Source organism: Staurois parvus, unplaced genomic scaffold (genome assembly GCF_062004578.1).
Source record: "Staurois parvus isolate SC_StPar_1 unplaced genomic scaffold, SC_StPar_1.0 ptg003510l, whole genome shotgun sequence".
Classification (NCBI taxonomy): Eukaryota; Metazoa; Chordata; class Amphibia; order Anura; family Ranidae; genus Staurois; species Staurois parvus.
The window spans coordinates 52,616-77,069 of NW_028321306.1; the positions used below are offsets into that span (position 1 = coordinate 52,616).

The following is a 24,454-nucleotide window of genomic DNA, read 5'->3' on the forward strand; positions in this document are numbered from 1 at the left end:
CAACTGTTCAGCATCTGCCACCCATCTCTGCCAATCCTTCAACCTTGCTTGAACCTTAGCTCAACACTACTAACTGCTCAGCATCTGCCATCCATCATTGCCAATCCCTCAACCTGGCCTGAACCTTGTTTCAACACTACCAACCACTTAGCATCTACCACCCCTCTCTGCCAATCCCTCAACCTTGCCTGAACCTTAGCACAACACTATCAACCACTTAGCATCTACCACCCCTCTCTGCAAATCCCTCAACCTGGCCTGAACCTTAGCTCAACAGTATTACCAACTGCTCGGCCTCTGTCAACCCTCTGCACCAATCCCTCAACCTGGCCTGAACCTTAACTCAACACTATTACCAACTGCTTAGCATCTGCCACCCCTCTTTGCCAACCCCTCAACCTGGCCTGATCCTTAGCTCAACACTACCAACCACTTAGCATCTACCACCCCTCTTTGCCAATCCCTCAACCTGGCCTGAACCTTAGCTCAACACTACCAGCTACTTAGCATCTACCGCCCCTCTCTGCTAATCCCTCTACCTGGCCTGAACCTTAGCTCAACACTATTACCAACTCCTCAGCCTCTGCCACCCCTCTCCACAAATCCCTAAACCTGGCCTGAACCTTAACTCAACACTATTATCAACTGCTCAGCACCTGACACCCATCTCTGCCAATCCCTCAACCTTGCTTGAACCTTAGCTCAACACTACTAACTGGTCAGCATCTGCCATCCATCTCTGCCAATCCCTCCGCCTGACCTGAACCTTAGCTTAGAACTAACACCAACTGCTCAGCATCTGCCACCCTTCTCTGCCAATCACTCCACCCAGCCCAAACCTTAGCTCAACACTATTACCAACTGCTCAGTATCTTCCACCTCTCTCTGCCAATCCCTCAACCTGGCCTGAACCTTAGCTCAACACTATTACCAACTGCTCAGCATCTGCCACCCATCTCTTCCAATCCTTCAACTTGGCCTAAACCTTAACTCAAAATTATTACCAACTGATCAGCATCTGCCACTCCTCTCTGCCAATCACTCCACCCAACCCGAACCTTACAGCAACACTTCCAACTGCTCAGCACCTGCCACTCTTCTTTGCCAGTCAGGCCACCCAACTTGGACCTTAGCTCATCACTAGTACGCAAGGTGAAGTTCTGTGGCTACGCACTGCATGTAGCTAGTCCTTAGATCAGAAGGCCTAATTTATGGGAACATTAAGTCTGAAATCCAGGCAAGGGAGCAGTTATGAATGCCTAATGATTTTGTTTTACTGTCCATCAAGTTCTGAGATTTCCACAGCTCTGTGATTCAGCACAGCCCTGTCATGCAGATCAGGAGGCCTAATTTAAATCAATTGCTATCCAGGGCTTGTTTACATGCCATGCTTTTACAGTCCCTTGATCTGCAGGCTAACGTGACCATCTATGTCAATACAAACTGCTGCAGCAAGGCAAAATTTGTACAGCAGGTCGCACTTGGCAAGCGGTACCGCCACCAAACGCAACCCATTCAAGTGAATATAGAAAGAAAACAATACCCACACTCAACTGCAAACACAGCTTATTACGTCGGGAACTCTGGCTAAAGTGTCTCCACATACCAACAGTAGAACTTGTAGTAAAGTCAAGCCGGCTACCCTGTACCATCCATCAAATGCAAGTGTTTATTGGCTACATAATGACGTATGACTGGAACATCATAATGTGTTTCGGCTTAAGGCTGCTGTAGACGAATCACGTTAGCCTGTTACAGTTGTGTTCCCTTGTGTAGCCAATAAAGACTTGCATCTTATGGATGGTACAGAGTAGCATACGAATATATCAAAGCAGCTTCGTGCAACACATATCTGATATTGCTGCAACTCTGGGGACACTGATGTAAGGGGGCACTCTGCTGGGGATGGTGATGTAAGGGGGAGGACTTTGATTTGGGACACTGATGTAGGGGAGGACTCTGAAGAGGACACTAATGTGAGGGGGGGCTTTGACGGGTACACTGATGTAATAATTAAATCTGATGGGGTCACCTGATGTAAGAGAGGGGGAACTCCTAGTGGGGACATTGATGTAAGGGGACACTCTGCTGGGGATGGTGATGTAAGGGGGAGGACTTTGATTGGGACACTGATGTAGGGGAGGACTCTGAAGAGGACACTAATGTGAGGGGGGTCTTTGACGGGTACACTGATGTAATAATTAAATCTGATGGGGTCACCTGATGTAAGAGAGGGGGAACTCCTAGTGGGGACATTGATGTAAGGGGACACTCTGCTGGGGATGGTGATGTAAGGGGGAGGACATTGATTTGGGACACTGATGTAGGGGAGGACTCTGAAGAGGACACTAATGTGAGGGGGGTCTTTGACGGGTACACTGATGTAATAATTAAATATGATGGGGTCACCTGATGTAAGAGAGGGGGAACTCGTAGTGGGGACACTGATGTAAGGGGACACTCTGGGAACATCCCATGTAAAGGGAACTCTGAAGGGGGCTCTGATGTAAGCGGGCTGTACCTGATGGAGAAACTCATATAAGGGGGGGGACTCTGTTGGGGATATGGATGTAAGGAGGGGCTCTGATGGGGACCCTGATGTAAGGAGGGACTCTGTTGGGGACACTGACGTAAGTGGGACTCTGTTGGAGACACTGATGTAAGAGGGGGGCTCATTTTTTTTAAAAAAATGATTTTTTTGCCCTGGAAATATTTATAAAATGTATGATGTAGCCATTGCACTGAAAAGTTCGGAGACCTCCTGGTCTATACAGTTACTCATATTTGCTTAGGGGGCACTCTGGGAACACCTGATGTAAGGGAGAACATTGAAATAAGGGGGACTGATATGGGCGGGGTTTAATGTAACTTACGTATTTTAAAGTTATATTATTTATTTACAGTGGGTACAGAAAAGAATCACCCCCCCCCCCCTTTTAAAATGAACACATTTTGTTGCTTTGCAGCCTAAAATGAAGACCTAAAAATGACTTGTGAACTCAATCAGGTGTAGCTAATCACCTTCTCAATGGCACACAAAGCCATTTGTCTTTCAACTGTGATAAGCTGTGGTCATTTTGATTAGCTCTTCTTGAAAAGAGGTTTCCTGGAGCATTTCAGTCCCTGGTAGTCACTGAAGCAAAAAATCAACTATGGATGGCAAGGCACTGTCAAAAGATCTCCAGGATAAAGTTACATAGTTAGTCTGGCTGAAAAAAGACAAAAGTCCATCCAGTTCAACCACAGAAAAAAACAAAAAAAAGAAAAAGTTATAATCCTACACCCACAGTTGATCCAGAGGAAGGCAAAAAAACCCAGCAAAGCATGATCCAATTTGTTCCTGCTGGGAAGAAAATTCCTTCCTGATCCCCCAAGAGGCACTCGGATATTCCCTGGCCAGGCACAAGCAGGGCTGGCAACCCATGATACACATGTATGGGGCCCCATGTATGGCGTCCCCAGGGTCACATGGCACAAAGTTGCCAAATGTCCTTCCAGGGGGGCAACCAGAGCATGCAGCCAATGTTGTCATGGTGGTGCTTGGCAACTTTTACAAAAAACTAAGGAGAACTGGAGGGGGCATGGCCAAGCTCAGAACAAGAGGATCTACTTCACCAGAGCTCCCCTCCCGTAGCTGATCCTCTCCCTGGCTGCAATACTGCCTGTATCTGCTGCGCCATCCTCTGCCATCTGTCTGCAGCTGATCCCAGTCCCACTGTGCCTATCTCTTGTGCCATGTACAAAGTCTCTGATCATCTCTTACGCCATGTCTGCAGTCACCGATCATCTCTAGTGCCATGTCTGTAGTCTCTGACCACCTCTTGTATCATGTCTGTAGTCTCTGATCATCTCTTATGCCATGTCTGCAGTCACTGATCATCTCTAGTGCCATGTCTGCAGTGTCTGCCCATCTCTTGTATCATGTCTGTAGTCTCTGACCATCTCTTGTATCATGTACAAAGTCTCTGACCATCTCTTGTATCATGTACAAAGTCTCTGCCCATCTCTTGTATCATGTCTGTAGTCTCTGACCATCTCTTGTGCCATGTCCGCAGTTTCTGACCAACTCCTGTGCCATGTACAGTACACAGTCTCTTACCATTTCTTGTATCATGTACGTTATCCCTGGCTAGTTTTTGTGTCATGTCTGCAGTCATGGAGAACTCTAAGGACTGAGGAGGAATGATGTAAGGGGAACTCTGTAGACTCCTGTGTAAGGGGGACTCTGATGACCAGAGACCCCCTTACATCAGAGTTCCCCTTAAGATCAAAGTCCGTAGCATTCCCCATTACACATATAAAAATATTTTATCAAGAAAAAAAGTTGGTCTGTGTTTTTGGAGGAGCCTTCAGAATCCTCTTTTTATAAGGCTCCCTGGGCACAAGTCAGGAGACGGATAAAATAATATTCCAAAGGCTTTATCAATGCCTAGAAGCAGAGTGAAGTCTATTATTAGGATTGGAAGGTATTTGGCAGAACACAGACCCTCCTTGGATCAGGACATCTATCCGATCTGGATGAAAGAGCCAGGAGGAAACTGGTCAGAGAGGCTATCAAGAAGCCTACAGCAACTCTGAAGCCGTGTTGGGAATTGACGACAAAGAGCGGTCATTGTTTGCATGTGACAACAATATCACAAATCCTCCACAAATGGGACTTGTATGGGAGGGGTGCAAGAAAAAAGAAAGGCTACACACAGTCACCACTGAGCTTTGCCAAAACGCACCTTGAATATTCTGAGGCCACATGGAGTGTTCTGGTCAGACGAGACTAAAATGGAAAGATTTGGCCTCAACACTAAATGATAAATCCAGTCCAGCTCACTGGCCAAATAACACCATTCTACAGTACAGCATGGAGGGGGGAATATCCTCTTATTGAGGGGGGTGGTAATAGCATGTTATGGGGGTTTCTCTGCAGCAGAGACTGGAGCACTTGTCAGGATAGAAGGAAAAATGGTTGGGGAAAAAATACCGTCACATTCTGGAGGAAAATCTGCTGCCCTCTGCCAGAAAGTTGTCAATTGGAAGAAGGTTTACCTTCCAGCATGACAATGACCCAAAGCACACAGCAACAATGGCCCCCCAGTGGTTGGAGGAGAAGAAGGTGAAGGTCCTAGCATGGCCTAGTCAGAGCCCAGACTTCAACCCCATTGAAAATCTGTGGAATGACTTGAAGACTGCCGTCCACAAATCAAATCCATCAAATTTAATGAAACTTGAGCAGTTCTGCAAAGAAGAGCGGGCAAATATTGCAAAGTCTAGATGTGTAAAATTACTAGAGACAAATCCCAACAGACTAAAGGCTGGAATTAAAGTAAAAGGGAGTTCAACAAACTACCGACACAAGGAGGGGGATTCTTTTTCCAACTCAGTGATTATGTTTTTGATTTTTTTTTTCTGACATGTTGGTGTCTTTTATTGACTTTGGATGTTATAAATATAAATACATCTGGATAAAACAAAAACTGTGTCTGTCTTCATTTCAGGCTGAAAAGCAAAAAAATTTGATTCTTTTAAAGGGGGGAGGTGATTCTTTTCTATACCCACTGTATAGGTTCTTTCTCTTCTGTCCTGAACAAGATTATACGGTGTGACGGAGCGTAGGCAGGACAGAACACACAGAGTAGATGGCAAACGCACAAAGCTTTATTGAGGCAAACAGATGACAGTCACTGAATAGAGGAGTTTGCAGGGAGGGTGAATACGCCAGTACAGGGCGACACAGAAGGACCAACACACTTAAAGTCCAACACCGAGATCCAAGGGAGAGTCTCTGTAGCAAGTAATCCAACAGGGGGGGTTTGTGTGAGGTCAGCACAAGAACAGTTCAAGTGAAGCAGGCAGAGAGCATGTACTCACGGATCTCTGGTGTCTAGCAGACAGTCTTCCCCAGCTCTGGGAGAAGGTTGGTCCTAGGCAGCCTTGGGTCTCTGCCGAGCCTGGCCACGAAAAGGCCCCAGCCCGGGCCCCTTCCGTCAGCTACACAGCAGTGAATACCTCGGGAGCTCTGGCATCAGCTTCTTAAAACTGGTCGGACTCCCTAGTCACCTAGGCAACCGGGCCCCCCCCCCCCCAGGTAGCTTGGCTCCAGCTTGTTTTAGGAATGCCTTCTTATCTTTGCAGGAGCGGAGAGGGGCACGGATGAGAGACGGCAGAGAGAGCAGGGACAGAACAAGGGGCTAAGAGGGGGGGCAGCTGTGACATACGGGTTAAAAGATCCAAGTCCAATTTATATGTTAAATGTTCATCTATAAAACTGATTATTTGTATAATATACAATGTGGCCCTCTTATGGAAAAGTTTGGAGACCCCCGGTCTACACAGATGCTGTACATCAATATGCAATGCTTCCCGATGATTGCTTCTTGTCGCATGTAACCAGAATCCAAGAAAGTTTTAGTCTGATGCTGACTCTAAATCTCAATAGGCTTACGTCTCTTATCTGAGGTGCAGTTTTCCTCCCATTTTCTCGCTCTTTGTTTGCAAAATAATCTCTCTCTTTCTACACACATTTAAATAATAGATTTTTTTTCTCCCCGAGGAGCCAGGTTACGGCAGATGAATGAACTGCAGGGCTACTGCGGGTGAATGAATTGCAGGAAGCGGGGTCCCAGCCTTGCTGGCCGCTGACACCACGATGTATGGTTTTAATTAGTGCTCCAGCACACCCCACCGTTCTGCACTGACAAGTTTTTCTCTCTCTTTCTCTTCTCTCTCAGCTGCCACCCTCTGTCTGGGGAGTGCACCTGCAGGGCAGGTTGGAGCGGCCTCTACTGCGAGGAACCCTGCCGCCCCGGCTTCTACGGAGAGGGCTGCCAGCAGCTGTGTGCCTGCTTCAACGGGGCCGACTGCGACGGCATGACCGGGAGGTGCCTCTGTGCTCCAGGATACACGGTAGGAATGGTGCTAGCGGCCATTCTTTCACATCAGTTGGGTATTTAAAAAAAAAAGGAAATATCGGTAACCTGTAGCAACCAATCAACATTTATTGATCTGAGATCAGCAGAGGGAAAATTAATTGTTTTTTTCTGGGTTGCTGCACTTTGCACATGACTATTGTTCTATGCACAGCTTTATTTAACCAAAGTCCAATAGCGTGCCTGGTCTGGTCTTTGGGGTGGTCAATTGGAGCCTTAAGCCTTATAGATCTTAGTTTCAAGCCTTTGTGTCTTAATATCTATTTATAATTACATTTAATTGTGTTGGAAAATGTACCTTGAGCTTCAAAACAGAGGTCCTAGACGCATGTGTGTTTACAGGCTGAGAATCAGTAACTCATGGTATAGGAAATGGTGATATACAGTCATATGTCAAATTATGGGTACGATAGATAATGATTTTCTGGTACCAAAATTTTTTATTGTATTGAGATGCATTATAACATAAATAGGCTGCTCAGTGTATACAAGAAGGTATAAGAGAGGAACCATGGAGGCCGCCTATGGAAATCCATAAGGAGATGCCAATATGAGATGCCAAAAGACATCATCCTGTGTACATTGGGAGCTGTGCAACTGGTGCTATTCCTTCCAGGTGCGTTATCACGTCTGCTATTTCATCATAGTCAGCAAGTTAGAACAAAGAGCAAGCGTGAAATTTTGCATGAAGCTGGGCAAATCTGCCACAGAGACGTTTGACATGATTTGGCAAGTCTACAACGATGCTGCAATAAGTCGTTTGAGATGTTCTGAGTGGCTTTAAGAGCAGAAGAACATCACTGGAAGACGACGAGAGATCAGGAAGGCCTTCAACAAGCTCAACCCCTGAAAGTCCATTAGCATGCCTGGTCCAATCTCAGGGGTGGTCAATTTGGCAAGTTTACGACGATGCTGCAATAAGTCGTTTGAGATGTTCTGGGTGGCACGCGCGCTTTAAGAGCAGAAGAACATCGCTGGAAGACGACGAGAGATCAGGAAGGCCTTCAACGAGCTCAACCCCTGAAAGTCCAGTAGCACGCCTGGTCCGATCTCAGGGGTGGTCAATTTGGCAAGTTTACGACGATGCTGCAATAAGTCGTTTGAAATGTTCTGAGTTCATGTGCGCTTTAAGAGCAGAAGAACATCACTGGAAGACGACGAGAGATCAGGAAGGCCTTCAACGAGCTCAACCCCTGAAATTCCATTAGCATGCCTGGTCCTATCTCAGGGGTGGTCAATTGGAGCCTTAGGCCTTATAGATCTTAGTTTCAAGCCTTTGTGTCTAAATATTTCTTTATAATTACATTTAATTGTGTAGGAAAATGTGCCTTGAGCTTCAAAACAGAGGTCCTAGAAGCATGTGTGTTTACAGGCTGAGAATCGGTAACCCATGGTATAGGAAAGGGTGATATACAGTCATATGTCAAATTATGAGTACGATAGATAATGATTTTCTGGTACCAAAATTTTTTATTGTATTGAGATACATTATAACATAAATAGGCGGCTCAGTGTATATACAGCTCAGTGTATACAAGAAGGTATAAGAGAGGAACCATGGAGGCCGCCTATGGAAATCCATAAGGAGATGCCAAAAGACATCGTCCTGTGTACATTGGGAGCTGTGCAACTGGTGCTATTCCTTCCAGGTGCGTTATCACGTCTGCTATTTCATCATAGTCAGCAAGTTAGAACAAAGAGCAAGTGTGAAATTTTGCATGAAGCTGGTCAAATCTGCCACAGAGACATTTGACATGATTTGGCAAGTCTACAACGATGCTGCAATAAGTAATTTGAGATGTTCTGAGTGGCACGCGCGCTTTAAGAGCAGATGAACATCACTGGAAGACGACGAGAGATCAGGAAGGCCTTCAACGAGCTCAACCCCTGAAAGTCCATTAGCATGCCTGGTCCGATCTCAGGGGTGGTCAATTTGGCAAGTTTACGACGATGCTGCAATAAGTCGTTGGAAATGTTCTGAGTTCATGTGCACTTTAAGAGCAGAAGAACATCACTGGAAGACAACGAGAGATCAGGAAGACCTTCAACGATCTCAACCCCTCAAAGTCCATTAGCATTATAGATCTTAGTTTCAAGCCTTTGTGTCTTAATATTTCTTTATAATTACATTTAATTGTGTAGGAAAATGTGCCTTGAGCTTCAAAACAGAGGTCCTAGAGGTATGTGTGTTTACGGGCTGAGAATCAGTAACTCATGTTATTGGAAAGGGTGATACACAGTCATATGTCAAATGATGGGTACGATAGATAATGGTTTTCTTTTACCAAACTTTTTTATTGTAATGAGATGCATTATAACATAAATCGGCAGCTCAGTGTATATACAGCTCAGTGAATACAAGAAGGTATAAGAGAGGAACCATGGAAGCCACCTATGGAAATCCATAAGGAGATGCCAATATGAGATGCCAAAAGACAGTGTCCTGTGTACATCGGGAGCTGTGCAACTGGTGCTTTTCTGTCCTAGTGCATTATCACATCTGCTATTTCATCATGGTCAGTAAATTAGAACAAAGAGCAAGCATGAAATTTTGCATGAAGCTGGGTAAATCTGCCACAGAGATGTTTCACGTGATTTGGCAAGTCTACGGCGATGCTGTAATAAGTCGTTTGGGATGTTCTGAGTGGCATGCGCGCTTTAGGAGCAGAAGAACATCACTGGAAGAAGACAAGAGATCAGGAAGGCCTTCAACGAGCTCAACCCCTGAAAGTCCATTAGCATGCCTGGTCCGATCTCAGGGGTGGTCAATTTGGCAAGTTTACGACGATGCTGCAATAAGTCGTTTGAGATGTTCTGAGAGGCACGCGTGCTTTAAGAGCAGAAGAACATCGCTGGAAGACGACAAGAGATCAGGAAGACCTTCAGCGAGCTCAACCCCTTAAAGTCCATTAGCATTCCTGGTCCTATCTCAGGGGTGGTCAGTTGGAGCCTTAGGCCTTATAGATCTTAGTTTCAAGCCTTTGTGTCTTAATATTTCTTTATAATTACATTTAATTGTATAGGAAAATGTGCCTTGAGCTTCAAACAGAGGTCCTAGAGGTATGTACGTTTACGGGCTGAGAATCAGTAACTCATGGTATAGGAAAGGGTGATATACAGTCATATATGAGGAAAGGGTACGAGGCATATTGATTTTCTGGTCCCAACATCTTTTCATTGTAATGAGATACATTGTAACATACATAGGCGACTCAGTGTATATGAGAAGGAATAAGAGGAACCATGGAGGCCACCTACGCAAATCCATAAGAAGATGCCAATATGAGGTGGTATAAAAAGTTTTGAAACTAGTTTTGTAACACTCCAACAGATACCAGTCCTGGGAGTTCAGTGTAGGTGAGATGGCCTCAACCACCACTCTGGCCATGGTTACTGACGCATTTCACCCTGCCCACCGGGGTTTGATAACAGAGGTGTGCAGGACAAGAGAGGGCAGAGTTTAAATTAACATCATTGGCCGTGATCAAGGTACCAGGTGTGCGTGAGATGTGGGAAGACAAAAGGGGAGATGAACAGACAAAAAAGATTGGTGTATGCTATTCTGACCACGTGCATTACCTGCTATTTCATCATGGACAGCAAGTTACAACAAAGAGCAAATGCAATATTTTGCGTGAAACTAGGTAGATCTGCCACCGAGACGTTTGACATGAATCGGTAAGTGTACGGCGATGCTGCAATGAGTCGTTCAAAGTGTATTGAGTGGCACGCACGCTTCAAGAGCGGAAGAACGTCACTGGAAGACGACGAGATCAGGAAGACCTTCAACAAGCTCAACCCCCGAAAACGTCAAAAATGTTCAACAACTTGTGCATGATGATCATCGGAAAACAATCCACAACATGGCTGCCATTGTCGGTGTATCATAGGGAACAGTCCAGGCAATCCTCACGTGTGATTTGAACACGCGCCGTAATGCTGCCAAGTTCATCCCCAGGCTTGGGACCCAGGAGCAGAAGAAACACCACATCGAAGTCTGCCAAGAACTCCGTCAGCCTGCCATGGATAACCCGTCCTTCATGTTGAGGGTCATTACCGGTGACAAAACTTGGGTGTACACGTTTCACGCAGAATTTCACGTTTGCTCTGTGTTCTAACTTGTTTTCCATGATGAAATAGCAGACAGTGATGTTCTTCTGCTCTTGAATCGCGCGCGCCACCCAAAACACCTCGAACGACGAATTGCAGCATCGCCGTAAACTTGCAGAATCATGTCAAATGTCTCTCTGGCAGATTTGCCCAGTTTCACACAGAATTTCACATTTGCTCTTTGTTCTAACTTCCTGTCCATGATGAAATAGCAGACATGGTAACGCATGTGGTCAGAATAGCACCAGTTGCACAACTCCCAATGTACACAGGACGATGTTTTTTGGCACACTGACTTATGGAGGTCGGTGTTTCCTGTGACTGTGTGTGTAGCTTTGTGCTGCCATCTGTTGGTGTCTTGAAACTTTTTGATACCACCTAGTATGAGACTATTCCTTTACTGTCAGAGCTGCAGAAGACGGGTATGTCAAGCAAGAGGGGAGTAATCAAGCCGTGGATTTCCAGGTTGAAGTAAATTTGTCATTGGTATCCCCCAGGATCACAATCAATTTTTTGTTGACAGTTGTTCTGCGGATCTTTGATCCGACCTCTTTAACCCCCCTGGCGGTATTCCCGAGTGTATCTCGTGGTAAAGTTTCAGTACCACAAGCGGTAACCCCGAGCTACACTCGGGAATACACTGCAGCGTTGCTCCCGGATCTCTTCTTCACTTACCTTGTCCTGCGCTCCCGCGATGTCCCCCCTGCAGTGTCCCCGGCAATGTCCTCCGGCCGATGCCGGCATCCGTCTTCCGTTCCCTGCGATGTCGGAACATACGGGGGACGGAACGGCGGCAAATTTAAAAATTTGAAATAGTGACATTCACTAAATACACTAAAATCACATAGTATAACATTCCTGCATCAAACCATTTCACATACATTTTGTCCCGAGTGCTTTGTCCGGCGCCCTGCCTGCATTTTTACTGTTCTTTCTGCCTGGAAACTGAGAAACGTCCATGGCGTCCAAAAAGCGTCCCTTTAGGTCAAAAGCGGTTTTAGACCGGCTAGAGAACAGCGATAGTAAATCAGAACCACTTGCAGAATTGAGTGATAATGATTCGTGGGGGAAATTCCTCATCAGACACTGAAAACGATTCTGCGACTTTGCTCAGCGATGTGCGAACTTGGCGCTCTATTTCACATTTCAGTGTTTTTGGTTTGATTATTGAATTACATTTATTATTATTATATTATTATTTTTTATGATTATTTATTAAATTATAATTTATGATTTCGTGTTTCAAATTTTATCATCCCCGGGATGTTTACTAGACTCTTGTTCGGACAGATTTCAGTGAGTTATTCCTAAAAATTACAGGACTACAATAAAAAACTACATATTTCCATGCAAAAAAGTACCGCTTTGAGCACAGAAATACTGACATAATCAGACTGCTAGGGAGGCTACAATGAAGAGATGGAGATTTCCATGCATGAGCGATCGATGGTTTGGTTACTATTAAGAATTGTGTAATTAGAGTTTGGGAACACCGATGGACATCCTGTACTGGGTTATGGAGAAGAGCTTCCCATGGATCCTTGTGAAAGTTAACCTGTAGGACCGTGTTAATTGTATAGACCAGGGGCGGACTGACCATTTGGAAACTTGGGCACTGCTTGAGGGCCCGGGGTCAGTAGGGGGCCACATGAGATGCCCCTGGTACCTTTTTCATAGGCTTTTTTGAGTTTGGGCAAGGACACAGGGGTCCCATGATCCCCTATTGCCCGGGGGCCCCATGAGTTGTCAGTCCATCCCTGGTACAGACCCTTATTCATGACGCACCTTTGCCAAGTCCACCACATAGGGAACATATTGCCCACTTTGGGAGACACCCTCCATAATGGTTTTGTGAAGAAGGTAACACAACCTCTGCAGGTAACAAGTTTAAATCTGCACTCCAAGGATGATATATTTTGCAGATACATTGGGCCAGCTTGGCGAGGTAATGGCCACAGTCTTCTGGGTGCTGTGCCTAGCAGCTGCCCTTCTGCATAGTAATCACAGGGGGTTGCTTGCTTGGCTGCCATTCAGAAAGCACCTTGCATTTGTCTCCATGAATGCAAAGCATTCTCTGATTGGGCAAGGTGGAGAGGATGGGCGGTACCCAGGGGCGTATTTACCACAAGACAAACAGCAGAGAGCCAGAGGGAGGGAGAGGAGAAGAATCCAGCTTTTAGCTGATGCAGAGAGAGCCATACAGGGGATCAGTTCCAGTAATCGCCACCTCCACCCCCACAGTGCTGCCGGGTTCCCTCCTCTCCTACCCACCAGAAGCTGCAAGCACACATTAGGATCCTTCAGGGTGGAGAATAAGGGAAGGGTCCAGTTAATATTTTTGCCAGCCCCTTCCTTTCCTGAATGAACACAATGAGTGCTCGGCACTGATCACTCACTGTGTTCATTCATAACTGAAGCATAGTAAATTGTGATTTTTCTTTTGGGGGGGGGGGGGGGCCTGTCAGGTTGGATGTGTGGGGCCCCATGGTTTCTAACAGCAGCCCTGTGTTGGGAGGGGGGAAGGGATCAGTTCCATTCCATAATCACCCCCACACTATGTTGATTACCCTCCCTTCCCACATTCAATTCACCCAGATGCTTGGGGCCCCCCTGCTGGCCTGGGTCCCATACAGGAGGACTGGTGGTACCCCCATATCCATGGCCCTGTCCTAACACCTATCGTGACTAACCTGCGTGAGATTGATGTATATGCTCACCTATTTTTCAGCGCGCTTTGGTCACATGAGCACCTGTGTCAGCCAGTGGCAGCTGCAGGGGAGAGGAGGGAGCACCGACAACAGCTGGGAAATCTTGGTGTGGTGATGTCCCCCATAGGCTCCCATGGCCCATCTATTTTCAGAGCTTCCTTCTCTCCCCTGCAGCTGCTGCTGGCTGACCCAGAGGGTCACATGGCTGGACCATAATGGGCTGAAAATAGGTAAATATATCCGTCTCTCTTACACAGGTTTTTCAGCAAGTAGGTAGGTGCCGTGTGTTATCTCCACTGTAGGTGGTACTACAGCCTGGAGAGGAAGTCAAGAGAAACGTGGTTTCTCTATGGCTTATTGGGGTCAATGGAGCAGCATTCCAATTGGCTATGCTGTGGCCTTGTCACTCATGGCAGCCATCTTGGGTCAGCCAGTTCTTTATAAGTTCCTGCCCCCCGGGTTTTGGCATGCATGTGTGCGAATGGCAAGTGTAGGGAGAGAGACCCTGCTTGCTAAGAAAAGCAACTAGTGGTAGGAAAAGGATCCAGGTGAGTAGAGCAAGGCTAGGGACTTGTTAACCTGGAAGGAAGCCTCCCCGCTTGGGGCCGGCCAGGCTGCACTCCATCCTCTGAAACAGACACTGTCAGCACCTCTCCTCAGCCACATCTTTGAAGTACATTAAACTGTGAGTACTTCCCTAGCGGCTCTTCCCATGTTGGTAACATTGGCATTCTGTTCAGTACAAGTTACAAGTTTACTGCAACCGGACTCTGTGCGTTCACTGCTGCCGCAACCACCACGCACAGGCATAGGCAGGGGTGGACTGACAACTCATGGGGCCCCCAGGCAACAGTTTGCGCAGCGCTTTACAATATAAGGGAGATCGTACAATTACAATACTTTCAGTACAGAAGGAATGTGAGGGCCCGGCTCGTGGAGCTTACAATCTAAAGGATTAAGATTTAATTATTACGGTTAGATTAAAGCAATATTAAATCCAAAAACAAACATTTATTATATCGCAGCTTACCAATTCTTAGATGTGATGACTATTTTCATCCGGTGGTCCAGCCAGTAAGTTTGCTGTTTTTCAAAAGAACAAGCTCTTTTCCAAATCAGAGAGGAGACAAACCATTTAACGCTGGCAGAGGTTCTTACAATAATCACCTTTGATTTATATAAAACCTTTATCATAAAAGAAAAAAAAAATGCTGCTGCCCAAAGGTTGCCCCCCTGTGCTCCTTCATCCAGAGTAGGGGCGCTCTAATACAAGAGTGGCGTTGCTGGCCAGAGGGAGAAAAGTCTAAAAAAAAAAAATCTAAAAAAAAAAAAAGAAAGCGAATGCAGCCATAAAAGTAAAAAAAAACCCTGTTTGCTGTAGATGATTATAAAGCATTAGCTGGAGTTCGGCTTTAATTTGTTAGTAAATCCACTAGTCCATCTAACACTCTCATCCCCCCAGACTGACAATGCTGCTGCCCAAAGGTTGCCTCCCAGTGCTCCTTCATCCAGAATAGGGGCGCTCTAATACAGGAGGCACGTTGCTGGCCAGAGGGGAAAAAAGTCTAATAAAAAAAAAAAAATCTAATAAAAAAAAAAGTCTGAAAAAAATAAAAAAGCGAATGCAGCCATAAAAGAAAAAAAAAATATGTTTGCTGTAGCTGATTATAAAACATTAGCTGGATTTCGGCTTTAATTTGTTAGTAAATCCACTAGTCCATCTAACACTCTCATCCCCCCAGACTGATAATGTTGCTGTCCAAAGGTTGCCTCCCAGTGCTCCTTCATCCAGAGTAGGGGAGCTCTAATACAGGAGGCACCTTGCTGGCCCAAGGGAAAAAAGTCTAAAAAAAAAAAATTAAAAAAAAAAGTCTAAAAAAAAAAAAAAATCTAATGAAAAAAAAGTCTAAAAAAAAAAAAAAAGAAAGTGAATGCAGCCATAAAAGAAAAAAACTGTTTGCTGTAGCTGATTATAAAGCATTAGCTAGAGTTCGGCTTTAATTTGTTAGTAAATCCACTAGTCCATCTAACACTCTCATCCCCCCCAGACTGACAATGTCCAAAGGTTGCCTCCCTGTGCTCCTTAATCCAGAGTAGGGGCGCTCTAATAGAAGAGACGCATTGCTGGCCAGAGGGAGAAAAGTCTAAAAAAAAAAAATCTAAAAAAAAAAAAAAAAATCTTAAAAAAAAAGTCTAAAAAAAAAAAAAAAAGAAAGCAAATGCAGCCATAAAAGAAAAAAACAGTTTGCTGTAGCTGATTATAAAGCATTAGCTGGAGTTTGGCTTTAATTTGTTAGTAAATCCACTAGTCCAGGGGTAGGCAATCTGCGGCTCTCTAGCTGTTGTGGAACTACATTTCCCATGAGGCATTGCAACATTAGAAAACTGATAGTTACAGCTATGACTTGCAGAGGCATGATGGAACTTGTAGTCCTGCAACAGCTGGAGAGCCGCAGGTTGCCTACCCCTGCACTAGTCCATCTAACACTCTCATCCCCCCAGACTGACAATGCTGCTGTTTGGACAGCCTCACTGTGCTCCTTTATCCAGAGTAGGGACGCCCTAATACAGGAGGCACGTTGCTGGCCAAAGGGGAAAAAAGTCTAAAATAAAAAAAAATCTTACAAAAAAACAGTCTAAAAAAAAAAAAAAAAAAAATCCCCCCCCAAAAAAACAACAAAGTCTGAAAAAAATAAAAAAAGTCTAAAAAAAAAAATAAAAAAAGAAAGCTAATGTAGCCACCACATCTAATGGTTGGTAAGCTGCAATATATACAAGTTTTGGTTTGGGGTTTAATGCCGCTTTGATTGGAAGTGTTGGAGGTCGGGTACATGGGAAGGACTTTGTTTGTGGTCATGGGGTTCATTTTAGTTATTTCAAAAGGTAGTGCTTGGGGTCAGTGGTGGATTCATTTCTTGTGCCGCCCTAGGCAACAGAAGAATCTGCCGCCCCCCCCCACCAGCAGCGCCATTCACGTTGCCACCCACCCCTGTCGCCGACACCCAATCACCTGCCATCCGCCAGACAAACGCCGCCAGCACTGCCGCCCATCACCACACCCCTTCCGCCAACACTTGATCACCCAATTCAACAACTAACCTGCACAAGAAGCAGCCGGCCATCCCAGCACCCTCCAGCAGGGTGCAGCCTCCTCACCAGGTCCCTGTCCATGCCACTTCTTCCAGGGGGCGGTGCCACACCCCCCCAGAAAATTGCCGCCCAAGGCAAACGTCTTGTTTGCCTCGCGGTAAATACGCCGCTGGTTGGGGTGTAGATTACATGTTAGTTACGGTTAGGGTTCATTTTTGGAGTCCCCAACTACTGAAAGCCTGGCACAGGAAGGATGGGGTGCAGGGGCGGACTGACCATTTGGAAACCCGGGCACTGCCCGAGGGCCCAGGGTCAGTAAGGGGCCCCATGAGATGCCCCTGGTACTTTTTTCATAGGCTTTTTTGAGTTTGGGCAAGGACACAGGGGCCCCATGATCCCATATTGCCCGGGGGCCCCATGACTTGTCAGTCCGCCCCTGATGGGGTGCAATATGGCCGTGATTCTTGTTGCTACATTTGTGTTGGAAATGTCATTATTACTTTCTTTGCAAAGTGTTATTTTTTTTTTTTTTGTTAAAATTAATTTTGTGCATGTTCATCCCAAGGGAGATGGATTTTGAGGGAACAGTGGTATTCTAGCCCCCATGTGAGCTCTGATTTGTACTGTCAATAGCAGTTATTCTTTTCCTTCTTTTTTTTTTTCATTTTAAACTGTAACTTCCAGCAGGTTGTGTTCAGGAGATAAAGGTTTGATATAAAATCTCATCTGTAATAAAGCAGATCTCCCGGAGGGGGTTTAAATTGGCAAGATTTGGGCTTGAAAATCTCTAATTATAGACATCTAATGCAGAACTGTGACAAACGCGCCCCCCCATCAGGACCTTGTTCTGCTGTTGTAATACATAGTAGAGTATACACGGTGGGTAAGGTATCCATTGATCAGGAGTGGCCAAGAACTTAGAGGGGGTGTACATATCCCAACCCCAACCCCCACCCCCGTCCACTTTGTAATGGTGCCGAGAGATGTTTATTACAGGAATCTGGATAGTTTTTGTTGAGCTGCATTCTCACTCATAGCTGGAAGTGCTGGGGCTGACATGCATATGAGTTCTTGTGCAAAGCATTTAATCTAGCCCATCAGAGTGCCCCCTTACATCATGTGTCCCCATCAGAGTGCCCCCTTACATCATGTGTCCCCATCAGAGTGCTCCCTTACATCATGTGTCCCCATCAGAGTGCCCCCTTACATCATGTGTCCCCATCAGAGTGCCCCCTTACATCATGTGTCCCCATCAGAGTGCCCCCTTACATCATTTGTCCCCATCAGAGTACCCCCTTTTATCAGGTGTTCCTATTAATGTGCCCCTTTACATCAAGTGTCCCATAAGAGTACATCCCTTACATCAGGTGTCCCCATCAGAGTGCCCCCTTACATCATTGTTGCCCATCAGATTGCTCCATTACATCAGGTGTCCCCATCAGAGTGATCCCTTGTATCAGTGTTTCCTATCAGAGTGCCGCCTTACATCAGGTGTCCTAATCAAAGTTCCCCCTTACATCAGGTGTCCCCATCAGAGTGCCCCCTTACATCAGGTGTCCCCATCAGAGTGCCCCCTTACATCAACTGTCCCCATCAGAGTGCCCCCTTACATCAGGTGTTACTATCAATGTGCCCCCTTACATCAGGTGTTACTATCAATGTGCTCTCTTACATCAGGTGTCCCCATCAGAGTGCCCCCTTACATCAGGTGTCCCCATCAGAGTGCCCCCTTACATCAACTGTCCCCATCAGAGTGCCCCTTTACATCACGTGTCCTAATCAAAGTTCCCCCTTACATCAGGTGTCCCCATCAGAGTTCCCCCTTACATCAACTGTCCCCATCAGAGTTCCCCCTTACATCTAGTGTCTCTGTCAGAGTGCCCCTATCAGTATTCCCCCCGACATCAGTGTTCCCCATCAGAGTGCCCCCCTACATTAGGTGTCCCCATCAGAGTTCCCCCTTATTATTATTTTATTATTATTATACAGTATTTATAAAGCGCCAATAGTTCGCTCAGCGCTGTACATTACAAAGGGGGACAGAACATGTGACAGAACAATACCAATACAATGCAAAACATGAGGGGATCGAGGGCCCTGCTCTTTGGAGCTTACAATCTAGGAGGGAGGGGATGGTGGCACAGGAGGAGATAGCTGTGGGGGATGGAGTGGTAGGAAGAGTGGAGGAGGTCGGCAAGTTAGCAGGGGGTGGGGTAGGCTTCCCTGAAGAGGTGGGTTTTCAGAGTGTGCCTAAAGGAGAGGAGAGTAGGTGATAATCTGATGGGTTGGGGCAGGGAGTTCCAGAGGATGGGTGACACCCTGGAGAAGTCCTGGAGGCGGGCATGGGAGGAGGAGACCAGGGAACTAGAGAGAAGGAGGTCTTGTGAGGAGCGGAGTGTGCGTGTTGGGCGGTACTTGGATATTAGGTCGGTGATGTAGTTCGGGGCAGTATGGTGGACGGCTTTGTACGTCGGTGTTAGGATTTTGAATTTGATCCGTTGCGCAATCGGAAGCCAGTGGAGGGATTGGCAGAGGGGGGTGGCGGAGATGGAGCGGTTGGAAAGGTGAATGAGTCTGGCAGCCGTATTCAGGATGGACTGAAGCGGGGATAGCCAGCGGCGAGGCAGGCCAATGAGGAGGGAGTTGCAGTAGTCCAGTTGTGATATGATGAGGGAGTGGATGAGCTGTTTAGTGGTTTCTGGGGTTAGGAACGTGCGGATTTTGGCGATGTTGCGGAGGTGGAGTCTGCATGAGTTTGTTAAAGAGTGGACTTGGGGCTGGAAGGATAGGTTGGAGTCCAAAATGATACCAAGTATTCTGGCCTGCGGGGCGGGTTTGATGGTGGCGTTGTTGGACATGATGGAGAAGTCAATGGGGGGTGGTGTCCGGGCTGGGGGGAAGACTAGAAACTCGGTTTTGGAGAGGTTCAGTTTAAGGAAGTGGAGCGACATCCAGTCTGATATGTCGCTCAACAGGTGTGTGATTCGGACGGAGACCGAGGGGGTGAGGTGGGGGGTTGAGAGACAGATTTGTGTGTCGTCGGCATAGAGGTGGTAGTTGAAGCCCTGAGAGTGTATGAGTTGGCCAAGGGAGGAGGTGTAGATGGAGAAGAGAAGGGGCCCGAGGACAGAGCCTTGAGGGACCCCAACAGAGAGGGGGAGTGAGGGGGAGGTGGTAGCATTATAGGTAACGCTGAAAGAGCGTTGTGACAGGTAGGATGAGAGCCAGGAGAGAGCAAAATCTCTGAGGCCGAGGGAGTGTAGTTTTTTGAGGAGGAGGGGGTGGTCGACTGTGTCAAAGGCCGCAGAGAGGTCAAGGAGTAGGAGCACTGAATAGTGGCCATTAGCTTTGGCGGTTAGCAGGTCGTTGGAGAGTTTGAGTAAGGCAGTTTCGGTGGAGTGTAGGGGACGGAAGCCGGACTGTAGGGGATCGAGGAGGTTGTTGTCATTGAGGTGAGAGCATAGGCGGGTGTAGACGAGGCGCTCGAGGAGTTTAGATGTAAATGGGAGCAGGGAGATGGGTCTGAGGTTGTTCGGGTCATTGGGGTCCAGGGAGGACTTTTTAAGTATGGGGGTGATGTGTGCATGTTTCAGAGGGGAAGGGAAAGTGCCGGAGGAGAGGGAGAGATTGAAGATGTGGGTGAGGGAGCGTAGGATGGAGGGGGAGGGAGGTTGTAGGAGTTGTGAGGGGATAGGGTCGAGGGGGCAGGTGGTGAGGCGGGCATCAGAGAGGATCTTGGAGACTTCTTCGATGGTAGTAAGGTCAAAGGTGCGGAGTGTTGGGGGACATCAGGTGTCCTCATCAGAGTGCCCCCCCACATCAGGTGCCCCCATCAGAGTGCCCCCTTACATCAGGTGCCCCCATCAGAGTGCCCCCTTACATCAGCTGTCCCCATCAGAGTGCCCCCTTACATCAGGTCTCCCCATCAGAGTTCCCCCTTACATCAGGTCTCCCCATCAGAGTTCCCCCTTACATCAGGTCTCCCCATCAGAGTTCCCCCTTACATCAGGTCTCCCCATCAGAGTGCCCCCTTACATCAGCTGTCCCATTAAAGTATCCGCCTTACAATAAATGTCACCATCAGATGTCCTCATCATAGTGTTCCCTTACATTGAATATTCCTATACAGTACATCAGATGACACTTCTACGCAGCATAACGCACACAACATTCGATCATTATAACGCGCACTACATTCGATCAGTATAGTGCACACTTTAGTCGATCATTCTAACGCGCACTACATTCGATCAGTATAGTGCACACTTCAGTCGATCATTATAACACACACAACATTCGATCAGTATAGTGCACACTTCAGTCGATCATTATAACGCGCACTACATTCGATCCAGCACCACCGAAGTCCTAGACAGGCTCATAGCCGGGGTCTTGCAGGGAACCTATACAGTAATTGCAGATCCCAGATTGTTCTTAAGAAAGAATAAAACATAAAGCGAAGTTGATATCCGCGGCTCCTCCGCACTGTCCAGCATCACAGATCGATTTTTAGATTGCAAGCTCCGTTATTTGTTTTTTTTGCTTTGCGCACTTTTGAAAAATAAATGATCCTTCAGAGTCGATGTTTCCCCCATGACTGCGGCCTCATTAGTTCTTGTAAAGAGTCGGCCCCCTCCTCCTAAATCTTAACAAGTCCGGAGTGCAGGACACTCATGTTTATTTGCTAAGCTCAGCTGTTGGCTCCGAAATTGCTGTAGCTGCAGAAAAGCGTCCAGATCGGCCCACGGAGTTCAAATGCCACCGTGCTGCGAGCGTCTCCGGAGCGGGGAATGGCTGTCCTGGCCTCAGTCTGTGCTCATACCATCTGCCAGGACCGCCATTGACGCACAACGCCGTGCCAGGCCATCCCGCTGCTTCACACGGCTGCCATCTGGGAATCATCCCTGCTGTCCTGAGCGCAACGTCTCTAAAAGCTTCATTCACACCCGAACGCACGCAACATTGCGCGTTTATGCGCGCTTTTACAAAATGAGTGAAAACTGCGATGATATTCATTGTTAATGGCACCCCAAACACAGCAAGCAGGTGTGCATTTTTCCACGTGAAAAATGCAACAAATGTGGGGGAACGCGCAGTTAAAAAAATGTGCAAAAATGAATGCAGCAATTTAGCTATTTTGCCGTGTTTGTTGCGCATGGGGCAGCCCATTGAAATGAATGAGTGTAGCCTAAGAACGCACACAAAATGCGCACGTAGACCCCATTCACACCTAGCGTATCCGAAACACTCGTTTTTATGGCGTGTTTTTTGCATGACAAGCATAAGGCAGCCCATTCATTTCCTAATCAATATACAGCTGTCACATGACCCGGCTCTTTCTCAGCCGGTCCGCAGGGAAACAGTGGCAGGTGGAGGTTCTAATACAAGGGTAGGGATGGACGTTGCTCAACCGACCCCAGGAGTCCAATGTGGAGGAATGGCCTCAGCCGCAATTCTGGCCACGCCCTCTGAAGTATTTCACCCCACCAACCGGGGCTTGGTGACCCCTACAGACTGCTTCAATGACCAATGGTTTGGCAACCCTGCCTGAGCACAGTATCCATGCGGGGGGTGGGGGGGTTGCCTGGGTGGGCGCAGCTGCAATCTGAGGGGGGGGGGCATAGCCTACCCCAGTACCCCCCTAGATCGGGCCATGATTTCAGGAGGAGCTTCTAGTCCTGATCATTTGTTCTAAATAACAAAAAAAAAGACAGCCTTTGGAATACAGAGTAAAAATCAAGAATTAACATCGATAAACTGTTTTGAATTGTCATACAAATATATATTTGAAATGAAATCTTTATCATTTATTTACCCGTAACATGGTGGGGGCAGATTTCTGCCAGTCACAGGCTGTGTCACTCCCCTCCAGCCTGCATCTTAGAATAAAAAGAAGGTGAAGCCTCCATCAATCAAGATGTAATATCCCTCCCCACCATTGTGTTTAGCTGTTTAGTGGGCCTGGAGGGGGAGGGAGGGAGTGGGCTGCCATTTATCTCCGTGTATGCGCCCACGTGTGTGATTCTATAGTCCCATGGGCTGCTCAGATGTGATGTTCAGCAGGGAAACTCACTGAAAACTGAGCATGTGCACTAGCTGCCAACACTGCTATGCAAAATCCCCAACTACATTGGGGACACGGCCAGGAGGGGGAGACAGAGAACAGCAGAATCAACCAGGCTTTTGCAGAATACATAAAATGAATCCCATAGTGACTGAGTGAGTGTGAACAGCGTGGAATACAGAATTTATTGATATTTCCCAGAATGCACAGATGTGACCAGAGCTGTGGGGTTCTTGCACACTCAAATTGTTTTCATTTTGGATAGAGTAAGGGAGGGTTTTAACCCCCATCAGATTTTCTTCGCCATCTGTGTCCCCTTAGGGAGATTTACCTTCACTTCCTGTCCCATAGCCAAACAGGAAGTGGAAGGAAATCACTGCAAATGAACCCCTTGCACTCCCGAGGATTCCCCCCCCCCCTTCCTGACCAGGCCATTTTTTGCGTTACTTTAACTGAAAATTGCGCGGTCATGCAACGCTGCACCCAAATTAAATTTATGTCCTTCTTTCCCCACAAATAGAGCTTTTTTTCGGTGGTATTTGATCGCCTGTGCGGTTTTTATTTTTTGCGCTATAAACAAAAAAAGACCGACACTTTGAAAAAAAAAAACAATATTTTTGACTTTTTGCTATAAAACATATCTAGTTAAAAAAAAATCAAATTTCTTCAAATTTTGGCCAAAATGTATTCTGCTCCGTGTCTTTGCTAAAAAAAAAATCCCAATATGTGTAAATTAACCACTTCCCGACCGGCTGTTGCATATAAACGGCCGGACGGTGGCACTGCAGAGTCGGGTGGCCGTTTATAAACGGCCTCCCCGCACCCTGCTTGTGCGCGCTCCCTCTGTCTCAAAAAAATGGTAAAAAATTCATTTCGGTACAGTGTTGCATGACCGTGCAATTGTCATTCAAAGTGTGACAGCGCTGAAAGCTGAAAATTGCCCTGGTCAGGAAGGGGGTGAAAGTGTCCGGACTGGAAGGGGGTGAAAGTGTCCAGACTGGACGGGGGGGAAAGTGTCCGGACTGGAAGGGGGTGAAAGTGTCCGGACTGGAAGGGGGGGAAAGTGTCCGGACTGGAAGGGGGTGAAAGTGTCCAGACTGGACGGGGGGGAAAGTGTCCGGACTGGAAGGGGGTGAAAGTGTCCGGACTGGAAGGGGGGGAAAGTGTCCGGACTGGAAGGGGGGGAAAGTGTCCGGACTGGAAGGGGGGGAAAGTGTCCGGACTGGAAGGGGGTGAAAGTGTCCGGACTGGAAGGGGGTGAAAGTGTCCGGACTGGAAGGGGGGGAAAGTGTCCGGACTGGAAGGGGGGAAGTGTCCAGACTGGAAGGGGGGGAAAGTGTCCGGACTGGAAGGGGGGGAAAGTGTCCGGACTGGAAGGGGGTGAAAGTGTCCAGACTGGAAGTGGGGGAAAGTGTCCGGACTGGAAGGGGGGAAAGTGTCAAGACTGGAAGGGGGGGAAAGCGTCCGGACTGGAAGGGGGTGAAAGCGTCCGGACTGGAAGGGGGTGAAAGCGTCCGGACTGGAAGTGGGGGAAAGCGTCCGGACTGGAAGTGGGGGAAAGT

The 24,454-nt window shown here is 47.1% G+C and overlaps 1 protein-coding gene across 1 annotated transcript in view; it reads left to right on the top strand.

The window, feature by feature from the left end:
- Positions 1-24,454, top strand: part of LOC149427762 (uncharacterized) — a gene marked incomplete at its 5' end in the record, with an annotated part of 460,704 nt that overhangs the window by 10,178 nt on the left and 426,072 nt on the right. Inside the window, one exon of the mRNA XM_089667692.1 lies at positions 6,723-6,897. Coding sequence (XP_089523818.1) covers positions 6,723-6,897 — 175 coding nt within the window. The remainder of the gene's footprint in view (positions 1-6,722; positions 6,898-24,454) is intronic.